The following is a 26,503-nucleotide window of genomic DNA, read 5'->3' as shown; positions in this document are numbered from 1 at the left end:
AGGTGCCAGTCAACACAAAACCATCTCTCAGCAGCAAGAGCGAGCAACTGAATTGCACTTCCAGACAGCCCAGATGGAAAGAAGCTGAGAAAAGCAGCCCTTACCTTGATATGTGCTTTGGCTTTGTTCAGCAGCCCAAGTGTCGTGTGCCTGGTGCAGTCTGGTCCGAGTGGTATCAGAACTTTTAAGCGCTCTAGACACAGGCGGAGGTGAGCTCGGCTGTAAGGGGAGAAGGGGATCAGGGGATCAGAGTTAGCTTGCAGAAATGCAATGTCATTTCCTTCTCTGCTTCCATTCTGTGAGCCACTTTCCATATTTCCTTCCCTTCATGCATCACAAGATTCTCCACAGGTGCCAGGACAAACTGCCACTAAGCTATTTACACTGCAAACAGCATCTGCTCACCAATACTTGCACGATTGCTAACCCCTGACAGACACTGTTTATTTTCTTGCTGTCTGAACTGATAATCTGATTCGGTGGATGAACTTTGTGCAGACACAAGGCACAGTCGGTACAAATATCTTAGGGGTTGCATTTCCCTCGGCTACTCGCTGTTGTGCTGAGAACTTTGTGAGAGCACTTTCAAATGACTGCTACTACTGCACACTTGTGCATTGTCAGTTCAGGGTCAGTTCAGGGACATTTGCTATGAACCAATCCAAGCAACATTTCTAACATTTCTTTGCACAAAATCTGAAAGAGCAATGAACAAAACCGGTTAGCTTAACACACCCAAACAATCCCTGCTGGCAATTAAATGGCCCAAGCACTGCACTGGGCCTAAGTCTGAAAGGCTGCTGGGGTGCAAGGTCAGTGGGAACAAGAGAGCTTGAACCCCTCCTCTGGGCAGCCTGCTGACCTTGGATCACATCTCCAAAGAGAGTCTCAAGCACGACAGCATCGCTGATGGTTTGAGCCATTTTCTGCAGAACATGAAATGTGGGCAGCAGAAGCAAAGCACGTCATCCTCAGGCTGCGTAGGAAAAGAAACCCTCCTGATCCTCCTCTGTATCATGTATGCAGGAACAAACAGCAAATTTATGGAAAACTATCAAGCAAGGGTTGCCTTTTTTCTCCCCTCCCTTTCCCTTTCTCAGACATTAATGATTTATGTCTAAACTTGTCATCTCAATCAATAACACAATGACATCAGCTTTGCCATTCACATGCAAGAAACACCGGTGCAAAAGAGTCCTGAAAGCCTATCCCAACCCCTGCTCATACACAAAGAAACTGAATCTTAGCCTGATCCACCTCAATACAGGGAGGAAAAATACTAAAGAGCATGGACAGTTCATTTCCATTTGTTTTTCAAATTCACTATTGCTCCCAGTTTGAAAGGGGTGGGGGAGAAGAGTCTGTAATCAGGCAATTATGTCAGTGACAAGCAAGGATGATTAAGGGTGGAAGGGTCAGGGGTTTTGCTGATGAACTGTCAGCACAGAGGAGTGTTTGCTAGCAGTGCCGTAGCTGTGAGCTCCTCAGTATTTCTATTATAAATCTCTTTACAAAGGGTCCAGCATTCTGTCTCAAGAACAGCCACAGGGCCGCGCATGACCAGCAAGGCCCTTGAAGAACACAAGTTTTTCATTAAACGTTAACAACAAGGAGGGCAAGAGCATCACAATCAGAAAAATCAACAGAAAAGAGATATATCGCATCAATCTCATCTCTTCCTTCCTTAGAATGCTCTAGGGCAAACTCTACTAATATTAAGCACATAGGGCTAACACGAGCTTTACCTTTTTGGGTTTTAGCTACCTAGAAGCTTATCTTCAACATACAGGCTGATCAACAGGAGCTGTGTGCACTCACTGCAGGTGCTTTGTCCAGTGTGGCCAGCAATGAAGCAGCAGTGCTGATTTGATGGCACTTGTCATCCCAAGTGACACCGGGCACTGACTGCTGGCTGGCAGAGCAGGGACTGAGGAGCAGGGCCAGCTCCACTTCATAGGGAAGTGGAAATAGGAAATAAGTTTGGGAAATCAACATCTGAGCAGTTTCGGGTGTAACACGATACACTCCTAAATGCAGAGGGAAAAGCACAGTGCATTCACAATCTGAGCCCCAACCACTGCGGGGAAGGCCCTGCACCAGGAACTGTGGTTCTAGGAACAGAGATCAGGGCTGAGTAGGAATAAGCACAGACAGGACTGCCCAGATGAAGTTAGATGGATGGCACCATGACCTGCTGTGTCAAAAGCTGGATTCTTTTTGCATTTGGCAAAATCAACCTTGTCAGGCATCTGAAAGCTGTGTGCAAAAATCCAACCATTTAAAGAGAACAAGTGCTGAAACTCCAACTGGATCGGTCTTGCTTCTGCCCCAGGACCACAGCAGACCAGAGAAAATAGCAGCACCCTGCAAGCAAGGGCTGAAAAGTGAGATTCAGAGCTCCCACACTGAGCCATCATGTGAGCACGTTGCTTTCCAAGTCTCAAAAGCATCAGAGCAAACTTAGCAGAGCCTGTTTCAGGGTGAGAGTAATTACAAGCCTATTAATCTTCCTTATCAAGTTGTGTAGCCATACCTGGACAGCCATAATCCCAGAGTCAGGCCACAATAGGAATGCCTCTCCTACTTGCTTACCTGGATCCCTACAGCACGGCTTTGACCCTGCTGTAGGCTCTCACACTCAATGAAAACGCCAGCATTGCGCAGGCTGCAGACAGAGCCTGCCGGCTTTCCATGTAAACCACTGGGTTATGCCAATATTTGATGCATCTGCCAATATCTGGGAAAACAAGTCTAAATGCCCGTATTGTTATGTAACAGAGAAACAACTCAGGCTGGGCACAGAGGGCTGCTGCCTCTCACTTCCTGATCCCAGAAAGAAAGAGAAGGACAGGAGAGCTTCAGTTCCAGTTCCTCAGCTAGAGGGAACCGACCCACAGCGAGCCATGGGGGGCTCCTGGTGGGAGAGAGGGTATCAGCCTTTGAAATAGCAGCTCTGTCGCTGTGTGCTGGGCACATGCTGCTCTCTCCTTTCCACCTTGTGCTGTGTGACAGCTCCAGACTGTATGTGAAGTATCTGCTTCCAATAGCGCCCTAGGTCTCCTCCAGCCTGAGCCCCTGGCCTCTCCCAGAGGAGACTAGCCATTGCTCCACATTGCCCCTGCTTGCACTTGGCTTTGCTTGGCTGCAGAGGGCTGTAATTTCACAGCCTGCTCTCCTCTCTGGCTCCCAATGACATCATCCCTTCTGATTATATAAGGTACTGGGAGGAAACCTTTATTTCTGCATGCTTTTTGCTCATAGATTCAGCTGTCTCACTGCACAACCCGCATCTAAATCCCACTGCGGAAACTGGGCTCCCCACTGCCTGAATCAAAACTGCAGTGCAGGAAGTGGTTTGGGTGCAAATACATAAACAATTAAATAATTAATCTCTGTTTCCTTCATCCTACTCTGCCGGGGACATTTCTGAGGGGTAGCAGTAAGAGTCCACCTCTGCACCACAGCCTCCTCCACACCTGGGGATAGTCCCTGCCCCAGAGAGCTGGGGACACAGCTCCAACCCTTGTACGTGCTGGTCACAGAGGGGCTGGGAGCCCACCTGCCCTCAGTGCCTGAGGAGCCCTTTTAGAGATAGCACTGCTCCTTGTGGCATGTTCCCTGATGAGCTCAGCCTCTCTGCTTGAGTTGTCTCTCTTCCCAGATTGCAGCAGTGACAGCACAGCCATTGGGTTCAAGGAGATACATGGCATCCCTTGAATCTGCTCCATACCCCTTGGAGAGCCCAGCCGAAGCTCACTGCAGCCAGATCTACCAAGAGATCTCAGTTCTAGCCAGATTTGGGCAAGTCCCTGAATATGAGAATCCTTGGAGAGACTGCAGCCATTCTGCTGATACAGGCCATTTTTTGTTGTTGTTTGTTGTTTTTTTTTTCCCCCTTTCCATCTTCTACCATTGGCAGATGCAATGGAAACTGAGAGAGAGAAGAAAGTATTTTCTGCCCAGAAGTCATTAAACCACGTACATGATCAGCTCTGAAGCAGCACTTTGCGGGACTCAGCACTACCCTGCAGCCAGGCACTGCTGAGAGACCGTGCTGAATCAAGGCTGGAACATCTGCAGAACACACACACGTGCACACTGACACAGACACTGCCCATCTTTAGAAGATCAAGCCTCTCTCCCAGCAGGAGATGACCAACAGCATTTCAAAGCGCTGAATTCCAGTTTCTCTATGTTGAAAGAAAGAGCATCTGAGGGAAAAGGAAAGCACTTCACAGACGTTTCTGTACTATGCCTGCAGGTCTATAGGGCTGAAATTCAACAATCAATTTCAGCTTGTGCTCAACATTAGGGATACCAAAGCTCAAGCCCCACTGAAGCTGGATCAGACACCTGATCTCCAAGAGAAGTTTATATATACACACTTATATAAAATAAACAATACAAAACCAAAAAAACCCAAGAAGCACTGAAAGCATCAGCACAAGGAAGATCCTAAGATGGAAAAGAATATGGTCATCCTTCCCCTGTGCTCTCTTCCTTCATCTTTTCAAAGTCGAGTCCAATTTAACTCTGAAATTAGAAACCACCAACTTTGTTTGGATTTCAGAGCTAATAGATGGCTTAAAAAATTCAGGAGGGATCACTGGTTAAAGAAAGCAATTCCTGGAGCGACGCAAGTGACCCCACATCAATAATTCATTGGACCAGAACGATTTTGAGATAAAAGTAATGAGAAACACATGCAGAAACCACAGGGCAGGGAAAATGGGGGAAAATACGGTTTCCTCCCATAAGCAATTCACAGGTCAGGGACTTGCTTATCTGTAACAGACATCACACAACAACGGGTCTTGCCTTGTGCTCATCTCTAATCCTTCCCCTGTCCGCAGAAGGATTTGAGCCCTGCCTTCATGTCTCCAGAGAAGGAAGAGATGCTGCCAAGTGCCTGAATAAGAAACTGAAAGCCAGGCAGGCGCTGGGGCAGAGCCTGCGCTGCTGCAGAACGTTATGTAAGCAGAGAGCGGTGTGCTCCCCCAGCCTGCAGCAGCACGCACTGCTCACTGCGCAGCACAGCCGGGCGCACGCTGGGAAGGAGATCTGGTGCACAACAGCACCGTTAAAGCTCATCTTCCCCACCTGCACTGTGCAATCATTCATTCTCTCTGATTTTCCATCAGGTCTCTTTACATGATTATTTATGTTTTGGTGCTCACCCCAAGCTGAACACAACACTCACTCATCCACTTCTCTTCCCTGCCCATTTCTACCCGTGGCTCCTCAGCACATACAAGCATTTGTATTGCAAATGTTAATAAACTGCATCATAAGAAAGTGATGGGGGGGGAGGGGGAAGCCTCCAGACACTTTTTTTTTTTAAGCCTATCATTTGGAAGAAACAAAGAAGTGAAACTTGAGGAATGACAATAAAAAGCCTTGACAACATGCTGTACGTAGGGATTCAAGGGGATGGAAACGTTCTGCAGGCAAAATGTTCTGCCTGATCTTAACCAGATCAGATCTGTGTGCAAATGCTGAGAACTAACACGCATCTAACTGTGCTCTCAAACCAAGGGCGGACAAAAAACAAACCACAAATTAAGAGACCTGTAATTAACAGCAGTAATAACAATAGCAATAATAAAACCAACAAATACATCAGGGCAATGCGGCTCTGCCACATAACACACTGCCTGACAGGCAGGTAACTGGTGGTGCATATCTTGAAGCTTTTCTCTTTAATCTGGAGGGCTGAAAAACAGATTATTCATTTAAATTAATACCATAATAAAGTGACCATCTGTAATCCCATGTCCCACAACTAGGATGCTGAAAGGAGTGGCAAAGAAAAGCAGTGTGCCCAGAGGAATAAAAACATGGCTCAGAAAGTATCCTTTCGGAAGGTGCCTCCTCCAAAATGAGCTCTCAGCTGTTCACTCGCTGACTGCTCATCCTTCCCTAACCTCTCTCATCTTCAGAGCGGCCGATGAGACAGGCTGCACAACTCAGTAGTAAAAGATCAAGTATAGCAGCCTGCACTTCGCAATGAGAAGGTGATGACAGCAGCAGAAGTGGCCATCTGCCCAGCAGAGGAACTGAGGTAAGCAATGCCTGGCATTTTCTCTCACTCCTTCATTTTCACCCAGCCTGAGCACTGCGCTCTCAGCGCCTCTTCATCAGTTTCTCCTCTTCCCTCACAGCTCCCCTACAGCTTTCTGCCTTCCTTTGGAAGGTAATGAAACTTGGGCAGTTGTTAAGAGACATCAAAGAGCAACAGATGGAGTAGAGTCTATTACAATTTATCAAAGTTAATCTCCCCCTAAAAATATATATCGAGGGTCTATTATTATTGATCTTGGCCATTACCCACAAAGTATTTTTAATCCCCGGTGAATCTAATTAACTGAACTTCAGCCTCACATAGCACAATACACAGCACTGCCAGCTAAATCCCTGTCGGGCTCAGCTGTGCTTCCAACTGTTCTATCTCCCTACAGCCACCGCAGACTATAAATGCTCCACGTCCCATTCACTTTCTGACCTATTTGCTGCCAGTACAGTCACATCCAGGAGTCTTTTGCAGGAGATCATTTGGCACCAACTTTCCTATTGTGCTTGTTCCCAGTGCTGCAAGTATCACAGTTCCACCACCTAGCAATAAGATATGGTCACAGTCCTGCATTTGTCTACTGAGGAACACACAAAGCAAGCCTTAAACATCAACATGCAGGCCAGTCCCATTAATTATAAATAGTCTGGTCTAATAAATCTCTGGCTTTCTTAAAAGGCAGTTAAAAATAGAGTCCTGCTCTTTAAATAGCCAATGGTGCCCTATGCCCCTGTTCTCACTAATACTGGTCTAATCACCGCCGGGGACACACAGCGTGCTCCTGCTCTGTGACACCACTCCAAGCAGAGCTGCGTGCCACCAATGCTCCCATGGAGCAGCTGCACTGGCCAGCAGCAGCCTCACTGCAGAGGAGGCAGTAACCTGCTTTGCTGCGACCTGCGGATTTTCAGCTTTACTGCTAGAATTAGGTCAGCGGCAAAGATAGCCGAGATTTGCCAAACTCGCCTGCTATTCTTGATGATTGTGTTTGGAGGTTTCCTGGCTAAGAACCACGCCTGTGGAAAGGATTGCTGAGGTACTTTGGGCTCCTGCTGGGGTTGCTGTAGTCAGTTGCTGGGAACAGGAGATGCTCACCCCCAGCTGCCTCCTCCAATGCCACACACCAAGCTCTCCTGGTGGGACCCACCCTGCCTTGCAGGTATGGCATGCCTGAAGGCACGCTGCTTGCACAAGGATAGGAAGAACCCGAGGTATCAGCTATTCCTAGCTAGACTTCTCATGGCTCCAGCAGAAAAGCCCTGTGGGGTCCACAGCAGCAAAGGCACTGACAGAACTCAAATCACAGCCTGTTTCTTCATAACACAGAAAAGACCCCAGATTTTGGTGCCTACTAAATATAGTCAGGCTTTAAGCTAATGACACCACTGCAACTGGTGTTACTAGCTGCGAGATGCAAGCACTTGTAAGATATACAGTTGTCCATCAGTGAGAGAGCAAAGGATGCTGCCAACTTACTATTTGGGAAAACACTTTTCTCCTTTCCAAAATGATGAGCAGGGAATGTGCCAGTGTCAAGAACACATTCTGTGTGGTGCCAGTTTTTATTAAGATAGGACAGAGCTTTTCCAGCCCATGCATTTCTTTTCTCATATTGTATTCTGGTTTCCTCACCTTGTGGAAGCAAAACAATCTTAATTTCTAACAAAAAACCCATTCCAAGAATATAACCGTGTGCAATATTTGTTTACACAAAATCCTTTACACCCGAAGGGAAGCATGTGCTGTTCATCTAATACCACTCTGCACTGTCAGAAATATTTAAGGAGTCATCAAACAGCCGCTGTACCTCTCAGGTACAGAGTGCATGCATCTGGAACAGAGGAAGCAGTGCATGTAATTTAACCTTGTAAAATTATTGTAAATTTAACCTCGGACTTCCCAGGGAAAAGGAATTAGCAGCCAAGGTCGTTATAGGATATGCAGTATGCACAGTAAGAAAGAAGGAGAATGAAAGAGACCCTAACACTGTTCTTCCTTTTGGATACATACTTTTGCACACAAACAGCAGTATTTCAGAAGCCCAGGAGTGAGCTGGCATTAAGCGCCAAGCAGCTGTAACTTAAATTAACTCCACGTGCTGCTCAGCAGGAGAGCCTGAACAGGGAAGGGCGGCTTCCAGCATTACTGCAGCAGGTGGGCTGCGTGCTGACCTCGCACTTACCAGGAAAGAAAGGAGGTTCTGAGAAGTGGTATCAGAGAGCACAGAACACACCTTGTTCCTGCTCACCCAGTGTCATGTGCGAGCAGAAACTCACCTGTCAATGCAGCTCTTCCAACAAGGAGCAGGGCTTATCAGCAGAAAATTACATCTATTGCTATCTGAGAATTATAACAATGTAAACTTCAGAAGAAAAAGCAAAACCAAACTAAACCTGCACCCTGCCCTTTCCCTTTACTACCTCTGATACCTTCCTTGCATTTACTTTCTCTTCTCTGGGCATGAAAGCAAAAGGATGCAGGACAGCTCAAATCTCGAACAAGGAAGAAGCACAAAGCTGGCCACTTGGAAACTATTTCCTTGGGCAAGAAGTAAAGCAGAATGCAGCTGTAAGAAATGAAAATCGCTTCAATGTTTGTTCAGCTCAACTACAAAACTCCTAATGCTTCCAAATGCTCAGAAAGTCACTCTCTTATATGCAGGACATTCTTCCTGGTCAGCTGGAGAAGATCAAAAGAACCCCTGCCTTGGTCAGCAATGCCACAAACAGATATAACTATTATTCCCCCCAGCCCAAGAACAGCTGCAGATGAGTAAACTAACATTTGTGGAAGGATTACTGCCTGGCGCTTGCTCACCCTGTGCTCTCCCAGCAGGAAAAGTTAGGATCCCACCTGGGAACAAATCAAACATTGGATGGTTTGTGGTTTGTTTTGGAAAGGAAAAAGGAAAAAAAAAAATTAAAAGAGGAGGAAGAACACCCAGTCCTCTGGTGCTGGGGGAACTGGTTTCCATTTGCTCAACTACCAGGCAAACATGAAAAACACAGCCACACAAGCTTATAGAAATACCTGCAAAGGCACTGCATTACTGTTGCAACCAGTAATGTTATGGAGAGCTTATGACCCTCGCAGGGCCTCCTGAGTTTAAGCATGAATTAGAACTCCATGGTCAGATATTTCCTACATGTTGTCCCATCCTGAGATCACTCCTTGTTTGTTTCAAAAATAAATCACTAACAACAACATAAAAAACGAAAACAAATCCACACAAAGAAAACCAAAAACAACTAACAGAATTTTCTACCAACCATTCACCTGGGAAGAGGCAGCAGTGGGCTGAGCATCAAGAGAAGCAAAAGGCATCTCAAAAAGCACAGACTGTTTGCTCTGCCCACTGCTGTGCTAGCCAGGAGTCTGCAGAACCTGCACACACTCTCAAAAAGGGCAAAGCAGCAACAAAAAGGGACCAACATTTCAGCCCTCCCCACACCCAGGGAAAGCTTTGCAGCAGGCAAGATGCTGAAGTGAGAGTTGGGAGACCTGTGTGCAGCCAGCCTGTGTGACCTCAGGTAAATCCCTCGAGGAACTGAAGCACGCACCACACATCCACAAAATGGAGCTAAGCCTAATTCCTTCACAGGGCATTGCTGAGCTAAATCCACTCTTGTTTTTCAGGTGCTCACATAGCTTGGAAATGACACTGACATTTGGAGACTTTGGAAAGCTAATTCATTCAGCTCTCCCTGCTAGTTAGCAATACCCAGAGCACGAGACAGCCATGTTTTTCAGAAAGAGTCAATAACCCCTCGCTGCTTCTCCCCAGTTAGGCAGCAAAAAGTCTCTTACAGCTGTCCCAAGGAATTCCTAGGAGGGAATTTCAACAGAGTTCAAAGCAGCCAAGTTTGAACCAGGAGTATAAGATGAAGGCTGTACTGCTAACTTTGCAATCAGACAGTCACAGAGCTTTTTATTTCTTTATAATATTTAGTCTGTTCATCAGACATGCCCAGATTATGACTTAGGCCCCATAAAATAAATAGATCAGAGTGGTTCAGACATTACATGATCATAAAAAGAAAATAAACCGCTCCTTCCTGTGTTTTAAATACAGATGTTGCACTACCTCATGCTTGGGATCCACGGTGGGGACAGAAGATACCTCACTCCCAGGTGCTGCGATTTGAAAGTCATAGAATGTCATCAAAATTGCACTGAAGAAACTCCAAGGGACACTCATGCCTCCAGAGGGCCTTAGCATGCTTTCCACAAGTACAGCACAACACAAATTTCCCTCCTCCTCCCTTAGCAACCCCTTCACTGAAACACATCCCCATATGTGCTTCTCCCAGTGAACACCAAGCCTGTAAGCTGCTTTTCCAAGCCAACAAAAGTTTAAAAGAGGTCATGCCGTACAGAACAGTATCTGCATTTTTTCTTGGAGAGTCGTATTACATAGAATATGCACTGGGAACAAAGAGTTCCCAGGCACTTTCCTACTTCTTTTGGCATTAAAGTTGCTCATCTGGGTAGATGAAGTGGCAAACACGTATACTGGGAAAAGGGAAGTGGGATGCTGGTGCTTTTTTCATATTCCCTTACTCAAACAGAATTCCCCAGCGTATTTCTGGGGTCTAATATTTATTCTTGCTGTGAAAACTGATGACTATATCCAGCATCCAGGACTCTCCCCTTCAAACACAGACACGCTCAACTTCAGGTGTTTTTTCATTCCCAGAACAATGCTGAAAACATTTTCATAATCAGACATTAGGAAAAGCTTTCCAGTGGTACCAGCGGTTGATTGACGCAATTTGGCTTCCCTAGGCAGCCCTGCTGTCAGAAGCTTTTAGCACCATGTTAGATAAACATCTGTCAGGTAAAGGTTTAGATGGAGCTTATCCTCCTCTGGGGCACCAAATGAACTGCGCAGGCCTCAACCCCATCTCTGACAATGCTGTGAGATGCTGTGTAAATTGGAAGGGTGCCCTCTTTTAGGAATAGGTCTGAGCCAGCTGCAGAGACACTGCACAGAGTCTCTGGAATGCAAAGAGGTATTTTGTCTCTCTGAGCTACAGCCCTGGTGAGAGAGTAAGACTTACTCTGCAATGGCAGCTCTTGCCGCTGCATGCAGCTGGGAAGGGGCAGTGATGCCACGTGTAGGCAAACAGGCAGCCAGAGGGAAAGGGAGAACCAGGAGACATCTGCAAGGCAGAATTTCCACTACCAGCATGCATCAAATCCCTGCCCTACAGGTTAGTGAGGATAGGACAGGAAAAAGCAAACACCAAGAGGCTCTGCAGATGCTGTGATAGCACTGTAACTTGTAATTTTCCAGATCGGGTTTGGCTGAGGAAGAATTAGCTGAAGAGAAACGTGCACTACAGCAGGTAGCAGGAAACAGGAGGGAGGTGTCAGGAAGCAGAAGTCACAGCAAGCAGTGGGTCATCAGCACAAACAAGCGTTCCAAGCTAGACGAGAAACAAGAGGAAGCAGGGGAACCTCAAAGATGCAGGAAGCAGTCTCAGCTGCCACTGCTCTCACTCGTTGCCTAGTGCAGTTTTTATTGCACAGGGAAGAGCAGAGATCCCCCCCCAGCCAATGGCAGAAACTAGCTATGCTGCAGATACCCCTGCTAGCCTCTCTGCATGCAGTTTAGCAGCTGCAAACAGGCAAAAGAGCAGCCAGCTCTGAGGAGTGCCAGGATCCAGGCTATGAGAACACTGGAAACACAGATCAAAGGGAAAAACCACGCTGTATACACAGCTGGAGCTCTGCCTTCCCTTTTTTAAAATAAATGGGCACATAGATTTTAACTGCAAGCTCTTTGTGTGTCCTTGCACGTAAACTGGGTGCATCTGTGCAAGTGTGAGTACTCACCCCGCATTTGGCCTCCTGACATTACTGAAGTGTAGCTAATGAATGGCATTCTCTGAGCTGTATGGAAGATTCCCACACAGCTGGGCAAACTGTGACTGGGCAATGCACAGCTCAACCTGCCCTGAGGAGCAAGGCCAAGTAGGTGGGAATTAAAAACAGGGAAGATACAAAGCAACCTCTTTTTAACCTCCAATTTCTGCTACACAGCTCCCCTTCTCAGAACTCATTTGAAGAATTCCCCCCAAGCTTCCAGAAGGAATAGAATCTTTCCTGTTGAAGAAATCATCTTCGGCCTTGAGAAGTCACAGTGAATAACCCCAAGTGTTCCACAGGTTGTGCCTTCAAGTAGCATTGGAAAGACCCTCCTGAGTGTATAAGGTGCAGGACACACCACTCTGAACCTCCAAGGTCACAGAGAGCCTCAGCAATCCCTCCTGCATAATCCAGCTTTGAGTAAAAAGAGAGAAAGAACACAGCGCTGCTGCAGATGAAGTGCTGGCAGCTGCCTGCACCCAGGTCCTGAAACACTCTGGGTTGACCAGAATCTTCACAGCTGAGGTCAGTCACAATGTCCTCAGGCTTCATCTCACCTCTGAGCCCTCCTACTCTGTTCCTTTTCTCTCCTGGGCTGCTCAGAGAGAGGTCTACCCATACACAAGCACCAAAATAGATTCTGACATCACTCTTGTCCACATACTCCTCTGATAGGTATGTGGTTTTGCTAGCCTTTACTCTTATAAAAATACATTTTCCCTTCCTCTAAAAATACATCCACTTACTCACATGCAGAGTGACACCCATCAACACCCTCCCTCCGTTGTAGTATCATGCATGCCTGGACAGCAAGGCGTTGAGTGTAGGAGCCCTTGGCACTGCTCTCAGAATGACCATGCACAGATACAGCACTTTAGGGACAAGCAGAGGGAGCACTATGTACCCAAGCAAAGGAGCAAGTATTTATTTGAAAGTCATTAAGAGCTGTGCTTCTAAATGATTCAGATGCTTTTAGATATTCCACCCTAGCTCAGCAACCAGTCGCCCCAGAGATAGCAGGCTGCACTTCACTTTATAAGCATGACTAAGTTTTGTGCAGCTGTTTACTACCTGCCATGATAAAACCACACCCTTATCATATGCAGCGTTATCAGCTTGGACCACACATGAACTCGCTGATACTATACGCAGCCTGCTGATGTAACACTGCGTTTCAAGCTCAAGTCCGGTTTCCAGTGGAGGTTTCAGTGCATGGGCTTTTTGTATCAATTTCTGCTGTGCCTCCACCTTTCCCTCAGCCCCTCAAGGGCAGGTTTTTTTCTGCATGCAGCTACAAGATTGCTAGATTGCTATGCAAGTGCTACATTCCCTCTCCTGCCTCAAGTTCTGCAATGCCCATTTGTGGAACCTCCCATTCATGACAATCCCTCCATCACCTTGAAAATTCTGGTTCACAAACTCCTGGGCAAAAAAAAAAAAAAAAACAAGTACAAAATGCGTCTGACAGGAGCTTTTCATTATTCTCTAAGTCACGCATGCTCCTTTCTGAACGCATTTCTCAAAGGTAAATAATTAACATGCAAGAGGGACAGAAAATCTTCTTACAAAGCTAATGGAAAGTGATGCTTAAGCAGCAGTGTATACATAAAGGGTACCCTCAAAAGACAGCCACTAATTTTTCTGATGGTCTATCAGGCAGAAGACCTGACTCATGCCACCATGCTGAGATCCAGCAGATCCTCAGCATTCCTCCTGACTCTGAGGAGTCCCAAACCTTTCTATGAGATTGTCTGCATCTGACAGATTAAATGCCTTTATAAAGGGGGATAGTCTCACTTTGCAAAGGCACAGCAAGGATTCACCAAAAAGCACAAAGAGTGCTAGACAGAGATAATCCGTATTTCTACACAAATTAAAGCTGTCAAGACACACGGGGAGGCAGGTTATGATTCCCTTGGGGCTCCATGGTGTCTCCCTAACGCAATGTTCTGTCATAGCCCTGGCTTGGCCCTGTCTATATTATCCAGTGGTTTTATGGGAGAGGAATTCCTGACCCTTGGTTGCACACTGCCCATTTAATTGTTTTATGGTTGTCATATGTGCTCTCTGGGAGGAAACCTGCCTGGTCTGTTTGCCCACAGCTATGCAAACTGCTCAGCACTGTTCGCAGCCAGGCAACAACCACAGCAACTGCCAGGCAAAGTCTTTTGCTTTCATTTCCCAGACGAGGCTGGGAAAGTTTGTTACACATCTGCTTCCAAATGAAGGGGCTAGATCATTCTGCATGGAGCACTGCCACTCCCCGACAACAGCAAAGGTACTTCACTTTGTGCCACTCTGCTCCTTCCAAATGCATGGAGCCTCAAGGGCAGCCAGACAGCATCACTCAGCATGTCCCAGCCCTGGGCAAGGGAGGGCAGAGGCAGTTGCCTTACTTTATCCCTCCCCTCATTGAAATATAATTAAAGGATACAGATTCTCAATGCCATAACATCCACAAGGAAGAATGCAGATGTTTCCACACCGAGTTTTCCTTTGCTTATCACCAGTAGTATGGGATATGTTGCTATAGTACCCTAAGCACACATATCAGAAACAGATACAGATAATCACATACACACAGCTGCAGGCAACTCTAGCTTCTACCCAATGAGTACAAAGTACTGAAACTTGCAGTTAACACATAATTTACCTCAAAAATTGTGTTCCTATTACCTCACCTTCTTGAAGACAGGAAGTCCCCAAGTGGTATTCACTAGTAATGCTTTCAGGCCCACGAGCAGCATTAGTCACTTGAACAAGACAAGTTGTTGCATCAGAATTTCTGGCTCTCGACACTTCAACAAACAGCACCCCATGAAAAAAATAATAATAATAAAAAAATAATAATAACAACAAAACAAACCTGAAAAGCTTCCGGAGGCACATTTGGGAGAGATATGGCAAGTACCTGTGACAAGTGCCCTGATGTGACTGAAAACTGAGTTCAGAAAGCTGAATGTTTGACTTACTACTTAAGACCAGACCTGCCTGGTTCAAGCTCAGTGGTTACAGGGCGGATTTGCCTGGCCTTTATTTTTTGAGAACATCCATAAACAAACAAAAACAGAGTTGGTTCAGCATGAAAAAAACCAAACAAACAACAAAAACCCAACAACCGTGGCAACAGCCCCAAAGAAAATGTGAAGAATGCATATTTGGGAAGAGATTGAAGAACCAGAGCTGCTATGACAGACTCCAAATTAGGTATTTTCTAACTACATCTGACTGCTTTTATTACACATCTACAGGAGTGACAAGACCCCCTCCTGAAGATCTAAAACAGTAAAAAGCCCGTAAAGCACCACATGATTCCTCTTCTATTCACTGCTCTGGAGATTGTGGGTACAGGATGCTGAATGCCAGAACTCAGCCTGCAAGCAGGGAGGCCCTGTCATAAGAGAGATGCTTCTTCTGAGAGTGGGGTCTCCATTCTGGGAAACAAAAGGACAAATGAGTTCTCAGCATCAAACCACTGCAGCCAAGGCCAAGCAGGCTGTGCTAACATTCCTTTCTATACTCTGGGAGGAAAACACACCAGAAAGTGTCCCTATGACACACCCTAGTTGAGATGAGTTCTGTGATAAATGCTGTTTGAGAGCTGGCATATGACAGTGATTTTATTGTGCAACATGGCTGAAACAGTTTGCTTTGAGATAGTTAATTCAAAATAGCAGTACTGTTCTTTTTCCTCTTCCTTCTCCATCTGCTGATTCACGGGGTAGTGGAAAGACCTGGGAGCAGAAAGGAAGCCGTGCAGGCATCTATTCCTCAGTTCATCACTTGGAGTTTAAAAAAACAAACAAACAGACAACAAAACAAATAAGCAAACAAACACTGAAACTTGAAATTCTAATTCCAACAGTGCTGAAGAACTTTCCAACAAAATGAAGATTGTTTTGTTTCCTTTGAATTTTTGCATGGAAACTAACTTTCCCTTTTCAGCAGCTTTACTTAGTTCAAGATGTTCCGCTGTTTGGCAAATATGAAACAAAGCCTTTGCAGAGTTTTGACTCTAAGTGAAACATCGCTTTTGCACAAGGGGACACTCTGCATGAACAAGTGTGGGGGTCAAAGAGATCAGATCCCAGTATCACAGCATCTGACTGCTGAGTTCCTGGAGCAATGCACTGTAAGTAAGAGCACTGTAGCAAAAGACAAACTGACACTAAACAACCATGACTGCACTTGAATGTATGCAGAACGAACACCTCCCTGATAACCTCACTCCACAAACTAGACTTCCCCTTCTGAAGGTTAAACCAAAACAGGCAAGGTAGCATAAGTTAGACAAACCTCCTCAGAGAGTGGAGCATCTTTCAGCTCATTGAAAATTGTTGGTCCCAGCTGAAAATGAATGCATCTGTCATCCAAACAGCAGCTGAAGACAGCTAGCTACCTCCAGCTCTTGTTCCGTGCTAGCCATGGAGACAGCAGGGCTTAGCCTCAGTTCCCACAAGGAGCAAATCGGATTGTGGCACGCTCCAACCTTTGGATGTTGTGTCAAAAACAAAGATGTATGTCCAGCTGCCTTGGCCACTTTTTGACTGCAGGGAACATCACAGGTTCCAAACTTTATAAATGAGAAAAATAATATGCACCATCAACGTATGCTAACATGAAAACAAAGACCACTCCAGAGAACAAATGAAATTTACCGGATTAGTTTCTTGTTCCAGCTCTCCTGGATAAATAGCAGTGAATTCAACACCACTTTGATTAGTTACTTCAAGACAAACACTGATCAGATTGCCTTGGCAAGCATATATAGCACAACAAAAGCACAATCATCCCTGTTTACTCAGAGCAGCAAGGATTCACTGCACTTTCATTTCCTTCCCTCCATCTTCCAGCCTAAACAGCACATCCCCACTATTTAATACCCAGGCTATTTAAATGCAGTGGTGCACTCTGTTCTGTAGTTAAATGCTTTCCCCCCCTCTTGCTAATACGGACACACTCAAGCAAGCCCCTGTTCTGCAGAAAGAGAATCAGATTGTGCCATTGCTGGGGACCCCAGAAAGCCCCATGTTTCAGTGCAAACTGACCCAGGTAATGGTTTTGTCCTCAAAATTCAGTAGGTTTTTTCCTTTATCTCATTTGCTACCTCAACTATGCAACATACCATAACTGTCAGCTCCACACGAGAGACCAACTTGGATAAAGGCTCTGCATTTAACAGTCTGTCTCATGTTTAAAATGAGAATGCGTGGGGAAATCACAGAAGACAGAAGGGAGATCCAGATAAGAGTCAGAACATCTAAAAACTACAGTACTCGAACACTGCACAGCACGTGTGTCTTCTCTGCTTTGTTTCTGATCATTTCAAAAGAGAGGATCTTACGGCACTTTACTCTGTGCTTTCTCAATAAGCTCACAACACTTCAACTTGACTTCGAAGCAGATCTTCACTTTGCTCTTGTTTTGTTTTAAACAAGTTACCTTTTGCAGAGACAAAATCTCTGATATCTCCACAAAATTGACTGTTGTTCCAATGCCTCTTTACCTCCTCAGATCTATCTTCCAAGCTACATTGTTGTTACCAGAAGCAAACTCTGCCCTAATAACTTGCTCCTCACCCAGTTACTCAGGTTCGTTTCACTTCTTTTTACTGTATTATAACACCACCATCACTAAAACAAATAGGCCAATCTACAATATATAGAAAAAGGTTAAAAAAAAAAAAAAGTAGTCAGATCAATAGCGTTATAAACATCTCTCATTCCACCAGAAGATGCAACTTGTCTATCGGGCATCCCCACGTTGGTCTACCAGAACTGCCACTTCACAGAAGTGCAGGAAAGCCATCTCTGTGCTGTGCACCTTCTCATCGCACCACACTGACCACATCCTTCCAAAACTGGCTTGGCCCTGAAATGTTCACAAACAGCAGCTCATTCTGCTGGAAGACATATGCACACGCAGATTAACTTAAGACTGAAGTTTGTTTTTTATATCTTTTTGAGAAAATTACACTACCGCGGTTTGTATTTCACTCGCCTGCTTTATTGTGTTTTCTCTCAGAAAATGATGGGGGTTTTGCTTAGGAATCAGTTTTTGGTAGGTGTGTTAAAATACTAAGAAATATTGTTTTAGTTACGACTTGCAGCATATGAGAAACACAACTCCGGCTCCTTGCTTAAATGCAAGCTATGACTCATCCTGGGCAGAGGGAAACTGTAACGCATACCCATTAAATAAAAAACACAAACAATTTTCCAACATGAGGATTAATGACAGATAATAACTATAAATTAACTTTAATCTTTCATAAATCAAACAAAGTCCCTTATATAAACATCACTGCAATCTCTTCAGACAAAAAAAAAAACAACCAACCCAGTAACATATCAAAGCAGAGAGAGAAGCCACTTCAATATTACAGTTAGCATTCGGTACCAAATCAAGCACCTTCTTAGCAGAACCACTCCAGCACTCATGAAACATTTCCATACTTAAGGGGCAGCTTAAGACTTTGTTTTAGGTTTTGAAAACATATTGTTAGTTACTTTCAGACACCAGGAGGTACACGATTCTTAAACCTGATACACTGAAGCTTCTTAGCTCTGCAGAATCGAGTCCAAGTTATAATTGCTTATTCAAAAAGGAAGAGAAGAGCATTTTGGTTTTGTACTCATTTTCTGCTACTGCTTGAAAGAAACTATTTGTTGAAGGGGTTAAAACACAACTTAACTGAATAGAAAGCGGCTGCTGTTCACAGACAGGAGGGGGAAAAAAAAACAACAGAGTCAGAGACCTAATAGTGGACAATTTTGAAAATTACAGTGTGTCAATAATGGAGATAACAGTGAGACTCAAAAGGAATAATCTCAAATAATAGGGAAAATGAGCACCTGCCAGCCACAAAGCCATTAGTATCTGGGCTTTTATCTTTGCCACAGTTAAGTCTGGAGACACTGACAAACTTAAGAATGCTGCAAATAAAACATGGTGAAAATCTAACTGGGAAGCAATCTCACTGACTGGGAAAACACTGCCACGGAGTTTGAAAATAAATGCTTCTAATATGAAACTCACTGCCAAGTTGTTGATAATAAACAGTGTAAAACCCAGTGCAGCCACTTTGGGCTCTGGCTGAGTTTGCCCATGCTACAGCCTGATCAGCTGCACACACCTGCATTAAAAGATCTCACCCACAGAGTTTGAAGCTCACTGCCTGCCCCGCAAGCCTGAGAACAGAAAAAGATGGTCACAGTTCCGCACAAACTGGGTCTATGCAAGAAGACCAGGTTGGTACAAGTGAAGACTGGGACAACTCTGCTCTAAAGCTCTGCTCAGGGCAAGCAGCGTTTGCTGTAACAATTAGATATGCAAATAAGCACACTGAAAATTAGTGACGGTTTACTGTTGTCATGGAGAAGAAAGCAATCTCCATTCTGGGTCCAACCCATTTTCTTTCTCTCACTGGTGACTAAAGCTGCAGAGAGCACTAAAAAATCCATGGGCCAGCACTTTTTAGCAGAGCCCTACCTGGGATCAGAGAGGTCAAGGCTCAAGGGAAAGCAACATAACCAAAAAGAAAACCTCCCTGCATCACTGTGGAAAGGCAGGGCTGTGAAAAACTCTGCAGGACACCTTCTGTAGGAGGTACAACCACAGTCAGGGAGCTACATAGAGGGCCTAGATAAGGCATGGGAAGCAGAGGACAACATGGCACACAGAGTACTCAGCTCCAACTTTCTTGATGCTACATGGGAAGATCCTGCCTGAATTGAAATGCACAGCTGACCATATTTATAATGCCCCCATCCCATCATATGAGGGCTGCTAAAAGGAAAGAAGAGGCAATCAACTTATTTAGACTCAGCTTTCCCACCCTGGGGGCTTCTTCACAGGAGCAGCTGGCCAGAACGCTGTCTTTGTTCCAACAGCCACAAAAAACACAACCCTTTCCCCCCCCCCCCCCAAATCCCTCAGAAGAGCCACGATAAGTTTATAATGGAAACCCTGACACAACCTTAACTATAGCATCCTGAATGGAAGGCGATAATCTGATCTGTGTGTGAATTAGCTCCCCTTGTCTCAATGGTATTTATCTTACTTTAACTCCTGTTACAAAAGGGTTGAGTCATATAGCAAAGCTGGCCAAGTAACAAAAGTGCAAGCTTTGCTAAAACTCCAGATTCAAGGATAAACAGGCTCAATCCTAAAACAGGTTAGAGGAAAGACTCTCCACAGGCACAGTGCTCACCAGACCTCATAGCCTCTGGACAATGGCATTCGCTTCTGCGCTGCAGAGATTACTACAGCCCAGCAGAGGGGTGGGAGGGAGAGGGTGCAGAGTAAATGGGCTCTGCCCTTCACTTCATGGTAACACGTATTATCCTGGGCCCAAGAAACCTGATCCCGTAGCAACCTCATGTATGGAAAGTGCCCCAATCAGATTTCACTGTGTCAGGAGAAGAACAGTATTTACTCTGCATACAGATTAGTCACAAAACTGGGTCACTTCTTGCCTTTTCAGATAGCAAAAAGAAATAAAAACAAGGCTCCTTTTTCAAATTCTTTTTGTGTCTTCCTCTCAGTTTTAGAACTATGTGATGCACAGTGGTCATTCACAGCTGCCTAAGCTGATCAAACAACACCTGCATGTGGTAAGGTTAAAGCACACTGCACTCACCAGGCTTGCATTTCTTAGAATTGGGCTCATTAGCTACTTACCGGTTCTTTTCTAGTTCGTTGTGCGTAGACCTGGAAGATAAACAAAAATCTGCATTAGCCACCTTTGAACTATGGTGCTGAGAATTCAATCACTGAAAGCTGCACACATCCCCAGTGGTGTATCTTAGCAATAAAGCCAAACAGCCTCCTACATTAAAGCCCATAGGTATCACCCTCAGGTATCACCCTCACTCCCTGCTGACAAGATTTCTCCCATCCTAAGTCTGTATTTACCTGATACGTACAAGTCTGTTGCTATAGAAAATGCATCTGAGAGTCTAAAAAGCACACAGAATTTCACAGAAAAGCAGTGATCAGAATAGAGGCCCAAAAACAGTCATTTCCAAATTATTCTGCCTCTGCTACCAGCTCAGACCAGGACAGCAGTTACATACCTTTGTTCAGCTTCCCTATCTATCCTGTAAAAATACTGCCATCATCTGCTAACACAGGAGCTAGTGGTGCGTTCATTTATGCACATTAAATACTTGGGGACCTTCCAACAGCATTGGCCCCGTAAGGACAACCCCCGGAGACCTTCAGCAGTCACATGCTGGATTTATCAAGCTTAGTAGAACTCCAGATATGGTCAGCATTTGGGCATGAAATAGGATGACCAGCAGTGCCATGTTTGCAAACATCAGCAGTGCTGAGTGGCACTTTCAGGATGCCTGGAAACCCCTGTGGGAGGCAAACAGCACTGTCACAGCAGCAGCCTGCAGCAAAGTGAGTGACCCTTCACATGGCACTGAGACCATCTGACAAAGGAGGGGGCTTGGTCTGTATACCTGCTTACGACTTCCCCATTTACAGCTCACAGCTTGAAACCGAGACCAAGTGGAAACAAAATGGAAACGGGCAAGTCCGTTCTCCTGTCTGCAATGACTGCAGGAATAGCAAAAACAAACCTAACCAAAAATACCTAAACTTAAAGCCTTCTAGGACTTCTAACCTAATGGTTTTATTAGAAATCTAGGTGAAGTTGTTGAGGATGATTTAAAATAGCCATTTACCCTGCATTTCCCTTTAACAGACAGTCACCTTAAAATAAAGAGTAAAAGAAGCCCAAGAGCTTAATAAAAAGGATCTATTTTCTGTAATTTGGCATCACATTTCTTCCGGAGCTCTGAGAAGATTATCCTCTATCCCCCATCTGGAGAATCCCACAGAGAATTCTACAATTAGGGAACTGAATGGAGGATGTGATCCAAGGGAAACCCTGTCATAATTAAATGCTCCTCCAAAACCAGGAAGGAGGAGCACCTAACAGGTGCCAGAACCTTAGTGAGGATGACGTGTAAGTGTGGATGCCTGCAAAAACCAACGCAGTTGAGTCTCAGCTTGCTGAGCCTGAGAGCTGGGGGTGGATGGAAAAATAAAGAAAAAATAAAACAACCACTAGAGCTCAACTGTAGGACAGAAAAAAAAACACAACAACTCAAATTAATGGTACAGCTGAGCAATGTACCCTGTACAGCAGGATACAGGGTGTCCCTAAGGCAAGACTTGCCACAGCCAAATCCCTAAAGTAAAGGAAACTCCCAAAGCAACCGCTTTCACCTGACCCCGCTGAAAACAGAGGGTCCTTTAGGAGTGGCTCCCCAACAAAACGTAACACAAATTCAGCCCAGAAATTCATCCAAACCTGCATTTCCCATAGGGGCTAAGCCACCACTTGTCCACACATCTTGGATACAAATCTACTCACTGGTGGCTGAGCTGAGGCCACCAGGGCCCACACGTTCTTTGGAACACGTTTATGGATCTTATTTACCGCATGCTCCTGCAGGAGACTTTGCAGCCTTCTTGGCTATGACATTAGCAGTTATAAAGCCAGAGATACGCAATGGCTTGAATTCCTATATTATTTCGAGCCAATTATCAAGGCCAGCACTGAAAGAACAAAGTTTGGCCCACTGCTGTGAACAAAATTAAAACAGCAGGTTCTCCATACTCCTCTCACATATGAGACTCTTTATTACCTATCTGCCTTCTGATGAACAACACCACTGAGAGGGGTCACAGGCTTTTCACCAAGTTGGGAAATTTATGCCGTGACTTTTAACCATATCAGTGACAGGGAAAAAACAAAAACGTTAAAAAAATCAGTTCCCCCAAATGCAGCCACTACTCCAGCTGAATGCATAGAAAAGAATCTCAGCTACACTGAAGGAATCCTGTGGGAATGCTGCCTCTCACCTGCCTATGCGTTACTTAGTTTTACTGGGGACACTCGGAACATTTTAATCTTTCCTTTCATCTAAAATTAGGGGAAAAAAAAATTATAAAAACCAGCACTGCTCCCCAGCACCACCACCACGATTCACTGCCTCTTGTTCTCTGTGCCAGTTTCCCTTTGCTCAGACGACAGATACAGAAAAACCCTCTCTCCTCTCTGTTCATAATTCATTTTCTGTAGCTCCTGATCGAGATTAATCTTCTCCCCGTCTTTGGGCTGCACACGTTACTAAGATTTATTTGGAGTTAAACAAGGACAGCATTGACTGCAAAGCGGGAAAAAGCATGGGAACTTCTATTGCTACTGCATTAGAAAACTACTCAAATAGGTACAGAAACGAACATAGCTGGACCTCTAGCTGAGAATGTCTCATCAACCAGGAGCCCAGAGAGCATCACTGCACTGAAATCAAAGCTCTGTCCTTGTAGGCCACCACCAGCTCTCTGAGCTGCTCTGTCCACAGCATGGCTGTGAGCCATTGCAACATGCACGAAACATTCAGGGTCACTCTTACAACAGCAAGGAAACTGCGTGCGCAGTGCAACGTTGCTCTGCTGCTGATGGTTGGGCAGTGTTTGTGTCACACAGTAAAATGAGGTCACTGCTGTTGAGCATGGAGTAGAACAGGGCAAGCAGGTCCTTGCCCCACCTGCAAAGCTGAAGCCAAAGCCATGCAGGAACAGACAGGAAAACAAAAGCCCACACATATACACAAAGCAGCATTACCCCCAGTCTGTCCCAGTCCAAAAACTGCTGCATTTTAGAAGGAGCTCAAGCACAAACTGCCCACAGGGTTTTCATTTAAAAGCAGGCTTTTACAGCAGTCAGTTCTTTAATAATAAATTCAAACCATCTACATTGGTAACTCTCCCTAAAAACTCAAGAGTGTTACACGAGGAAGAGCCAGCTGAACGCATTTTGAAACCAGCTCAGGAAGAGATCATGAAAGAGTTTCAGAAGCTGAACATGAAGGGGCCAAGAAAACAACAAAAATAGCAGCGTAGTTCCCACTGTGCTTTAAATGACAAAAGTTGTAAGAGAAGAAACTGAAGTTTATCCATCTCTACCCCAGATACCTTAAAGTGCACACAAAATAGCAAGCAAAAGGGAAGTACTTGTCAGTCACACCAGTTCAAGGTCCCCACGAACTAACCTCTTTGCATCAGTTACTGTGATTCTCCCTGCAACACCACTAACCAATCTTGTAGCAAGGTGCTGCTGAAACACTGAACTACCTCAACCTCCACACTGAAGAGGCATTGCAAATCACTGAATGCTTTACTTCATTGTCCTTACTTAAACAGAATCCCTCCTGCCAGAGTACAGGCATTTGAAATTTCCCCCAGCACAGGTAAGGCAGCAGAGCAGCGTCAGGGAAGAACAGGCTCGAAAGAGCAATGAATTAATTTGTCACTTCTCTACTGTAATTAAAATCATAAAGCTGCCACATGGCATTAAACACAGCTGACCTTTGTGTTTTACACATTTGATATTGATAAACAGCCCAACAAATGCAGCATATCTGCATTTTGTTTTGATTTCTCAGTGAGGTAACTCTCCTATAGGGAAAACACAGCAACAAGGAGTCCTGCAGGGATGGCACTGAGACCCAAACCCTTCTCTGTGCTTACACCCAGCTGTGCTCTGCCTGTGCCTGGCTCCAGGCCAGCTCAGGGCTCCCACAGCTGCATTTCCACCACCCAGAGCCCACCCAGCGGCCCCTCCAATGCACGTCCTTAATCCAACACAGAACCAACACTCATCTTCCAAGTCAGATCGAACTCACTCCACCCCACTCTGCTTTAGCAAGAGGTCGATCAGTAAATAAATACTCCAGCCATTTGTGAAAACTAATACACAGTTACCTGAATCACATTTAGCAAAATAGCGAGAACATCCAGAGCAGCCAACCACTTATTCTTACTTCATTCTGCCCATGCAGACATCTCTGCATCATCATTAAAAAAATCCCCACAATCTCCTCCTTCATTCTCCAGGCTTTTCCCACATTCTGCTTCTGTTGACCCCATTCACTTGGTCACCAACTTCCCCCTCCAAGAAATGTCTTCTACCATTCTTCAAGCCAAAAATCAAACTAATTCTTCTAGAACCAATGAACTAAGGTACTGCCCTTTCTTGCAAGCCTTTTCACAGAAATGACTGTTATTAGCAGCATCAGATGACAGAACAAAACAAACAAAAAGGAAGGCTGATCAATTGCTTTGTTCTTTTCCACATCTACCTGTGTCCACAAAAGCAAACCTGGCTGAAGAATCCCGGTGTTCTGCCAGGGTTTCAAACAGCAGTGGATCAACAGTGTGAGCCATCTATGAAATTAAATGCACAAGTTGCAGGCTGAGAAGCCTGCAGAAAAGCTCTGAGAGCCGCACAGGATAAGGCTTTCAGCCCAATGTTAGGGTAACTGATAGACAGGTTCACAGCTGCTGCAGGAGTCAAATCTTCCTGACAAAGCAGAGATGTGCAAGGGCTGTACCTGAGGGAGCTGTGAGTCCACCTCGCCTCTAAAAGTAACCCACCGCAAGTACCAGCCACAAGCCCAACAAGTCCCACCTCAGCCTCACTTAGCAGCAAATCTAACAAAACATTTCTTTGCAAGCGACACAAAGACAAAAAGTATCTCAAGTCACTGCTATTCCATGATCCTTCTACGCTATCTGGCCTTGATGTCCAGAGAAAAAGCTTCTCCACAAGAAGCTGAAATGAGGAGACAGAACAGGCTGTTTCACCTTCTCACTGACGTCAGTGGAGATGCACCAGATTAACCTGGCCCCAAATTCTGGCTAGTCTTTCTGTCGCTCTTAGACTGACATGGTATCAGATTCCTCCCAAGGCTCTGATCAAAGCTGTTTTCTCAGGATCAAGTCAGACAGTTTCCAAAGTTCACATTCTCAGTCTCCAGCAGAGAAGGGGACACAGCCATCCTGGCATCTGTTTTTGTTTCTTCATCTTTGGAAAAGGAGAAATGGCCCCACAGCGTTTGCATCCCAACAAGGAGAAAAGAGCTCCTTCACATGGCTCACAACCGCTGCAGAAAGTTGCCCACCCTTCTGCTTCTAAAGAGTCCTGAAAGCCTCTGCAACACTGTCAAGAGTGATACACAATTTAAGAGATATGCAGCACATGCTCCTGGAAGAAGTGAAATCTACACAGCCTTTCTCAGTTTGGGACCTACTCCTATAATCACTGTTTCTGTTTGCAACACTTTGGGAATTAACTCTTCCCTGATGCTTTCTGTGCAGGAGGGAGATACAACATGAAATAATGTCCCCAAGGCCACCCAAGAAACCAGTGGCAGGGCACTTAACCTCATTCTCTAAATGCCAGGGTGCAGCATTGGGTTGCTGTTCTCAGGCTGTCCCGGTGGCCCCTATCAAGGACATCAGTGCCCTCTGAGTCTTGGGTCAAAGTAAAAACCTGACATAACCATCGTGTACTACAAGTAGGAAAGTAGAAAAATCCCCACATAAATCAAACCTAAACAAGCCCTCATGTCTTACTCACCACCTGCCAAGTGAACCGGCCCTACTCTCAAACACCACTGGATAAAGTGACAGAGAATCCCCAGCAGAACCTGTGCTGTCCTACTGTTGTTTATTCTGCTGCCTCAGCACAAGGAAGGA

The 26,503-nt window shown here is 45.2% G+C and overlaps 1 protein-coding gene across 3 annotated transcripts in view; it reads right to left on the bottom strand.

The window, feature by feature from the left end:
* The window catches only part of MXI1 (MAX interactor 1, dimerization protein), a 51,301-nt gene that overhangs the window by 5,228 nt on the left and 19,570 nt on the right, over positions 1 to 26,503 (bottom strand). For all 3 annotated transcript variants that reach the window (XM_072339788.1, XM_072339790.1, XM_072339789.1), the window contains exons 3-4: positions 20,624 to 20,653; positions 105 to 219 (exon numbers count right to left, since the gene is read on the bottom strand). In XM_072339788.1, coding sequence (XP_072195889.1) covers positions 105 to 219; positions 20,624 to 20,653 — 145 coding nt within the window. The remainder of the gene's footprint in view (positions 1 to 104; positions 220 to 20,623; positions 20,654 to 26,503) is intronic.

This window comes from Excalfactoria chinensis, chromosome 6 (assembly GCF_039878825.1).
Source record: "Excalfactoria chinensis isolate bCotChi1 chromosome 6, bCotChi1.hap2, whole genome shotgun sequence".
NCBI lineage: Eukaryota > Metazoa > Chordata > Aves > Galliformes > Phasianidae > Excalfactoria > Excalfactoria chinensis.
The sequence above is the reverse complement of the archived record's forward strand: the minus strand, read 5'-3'. Positions and strand labels throughout refer to the sequence as shown.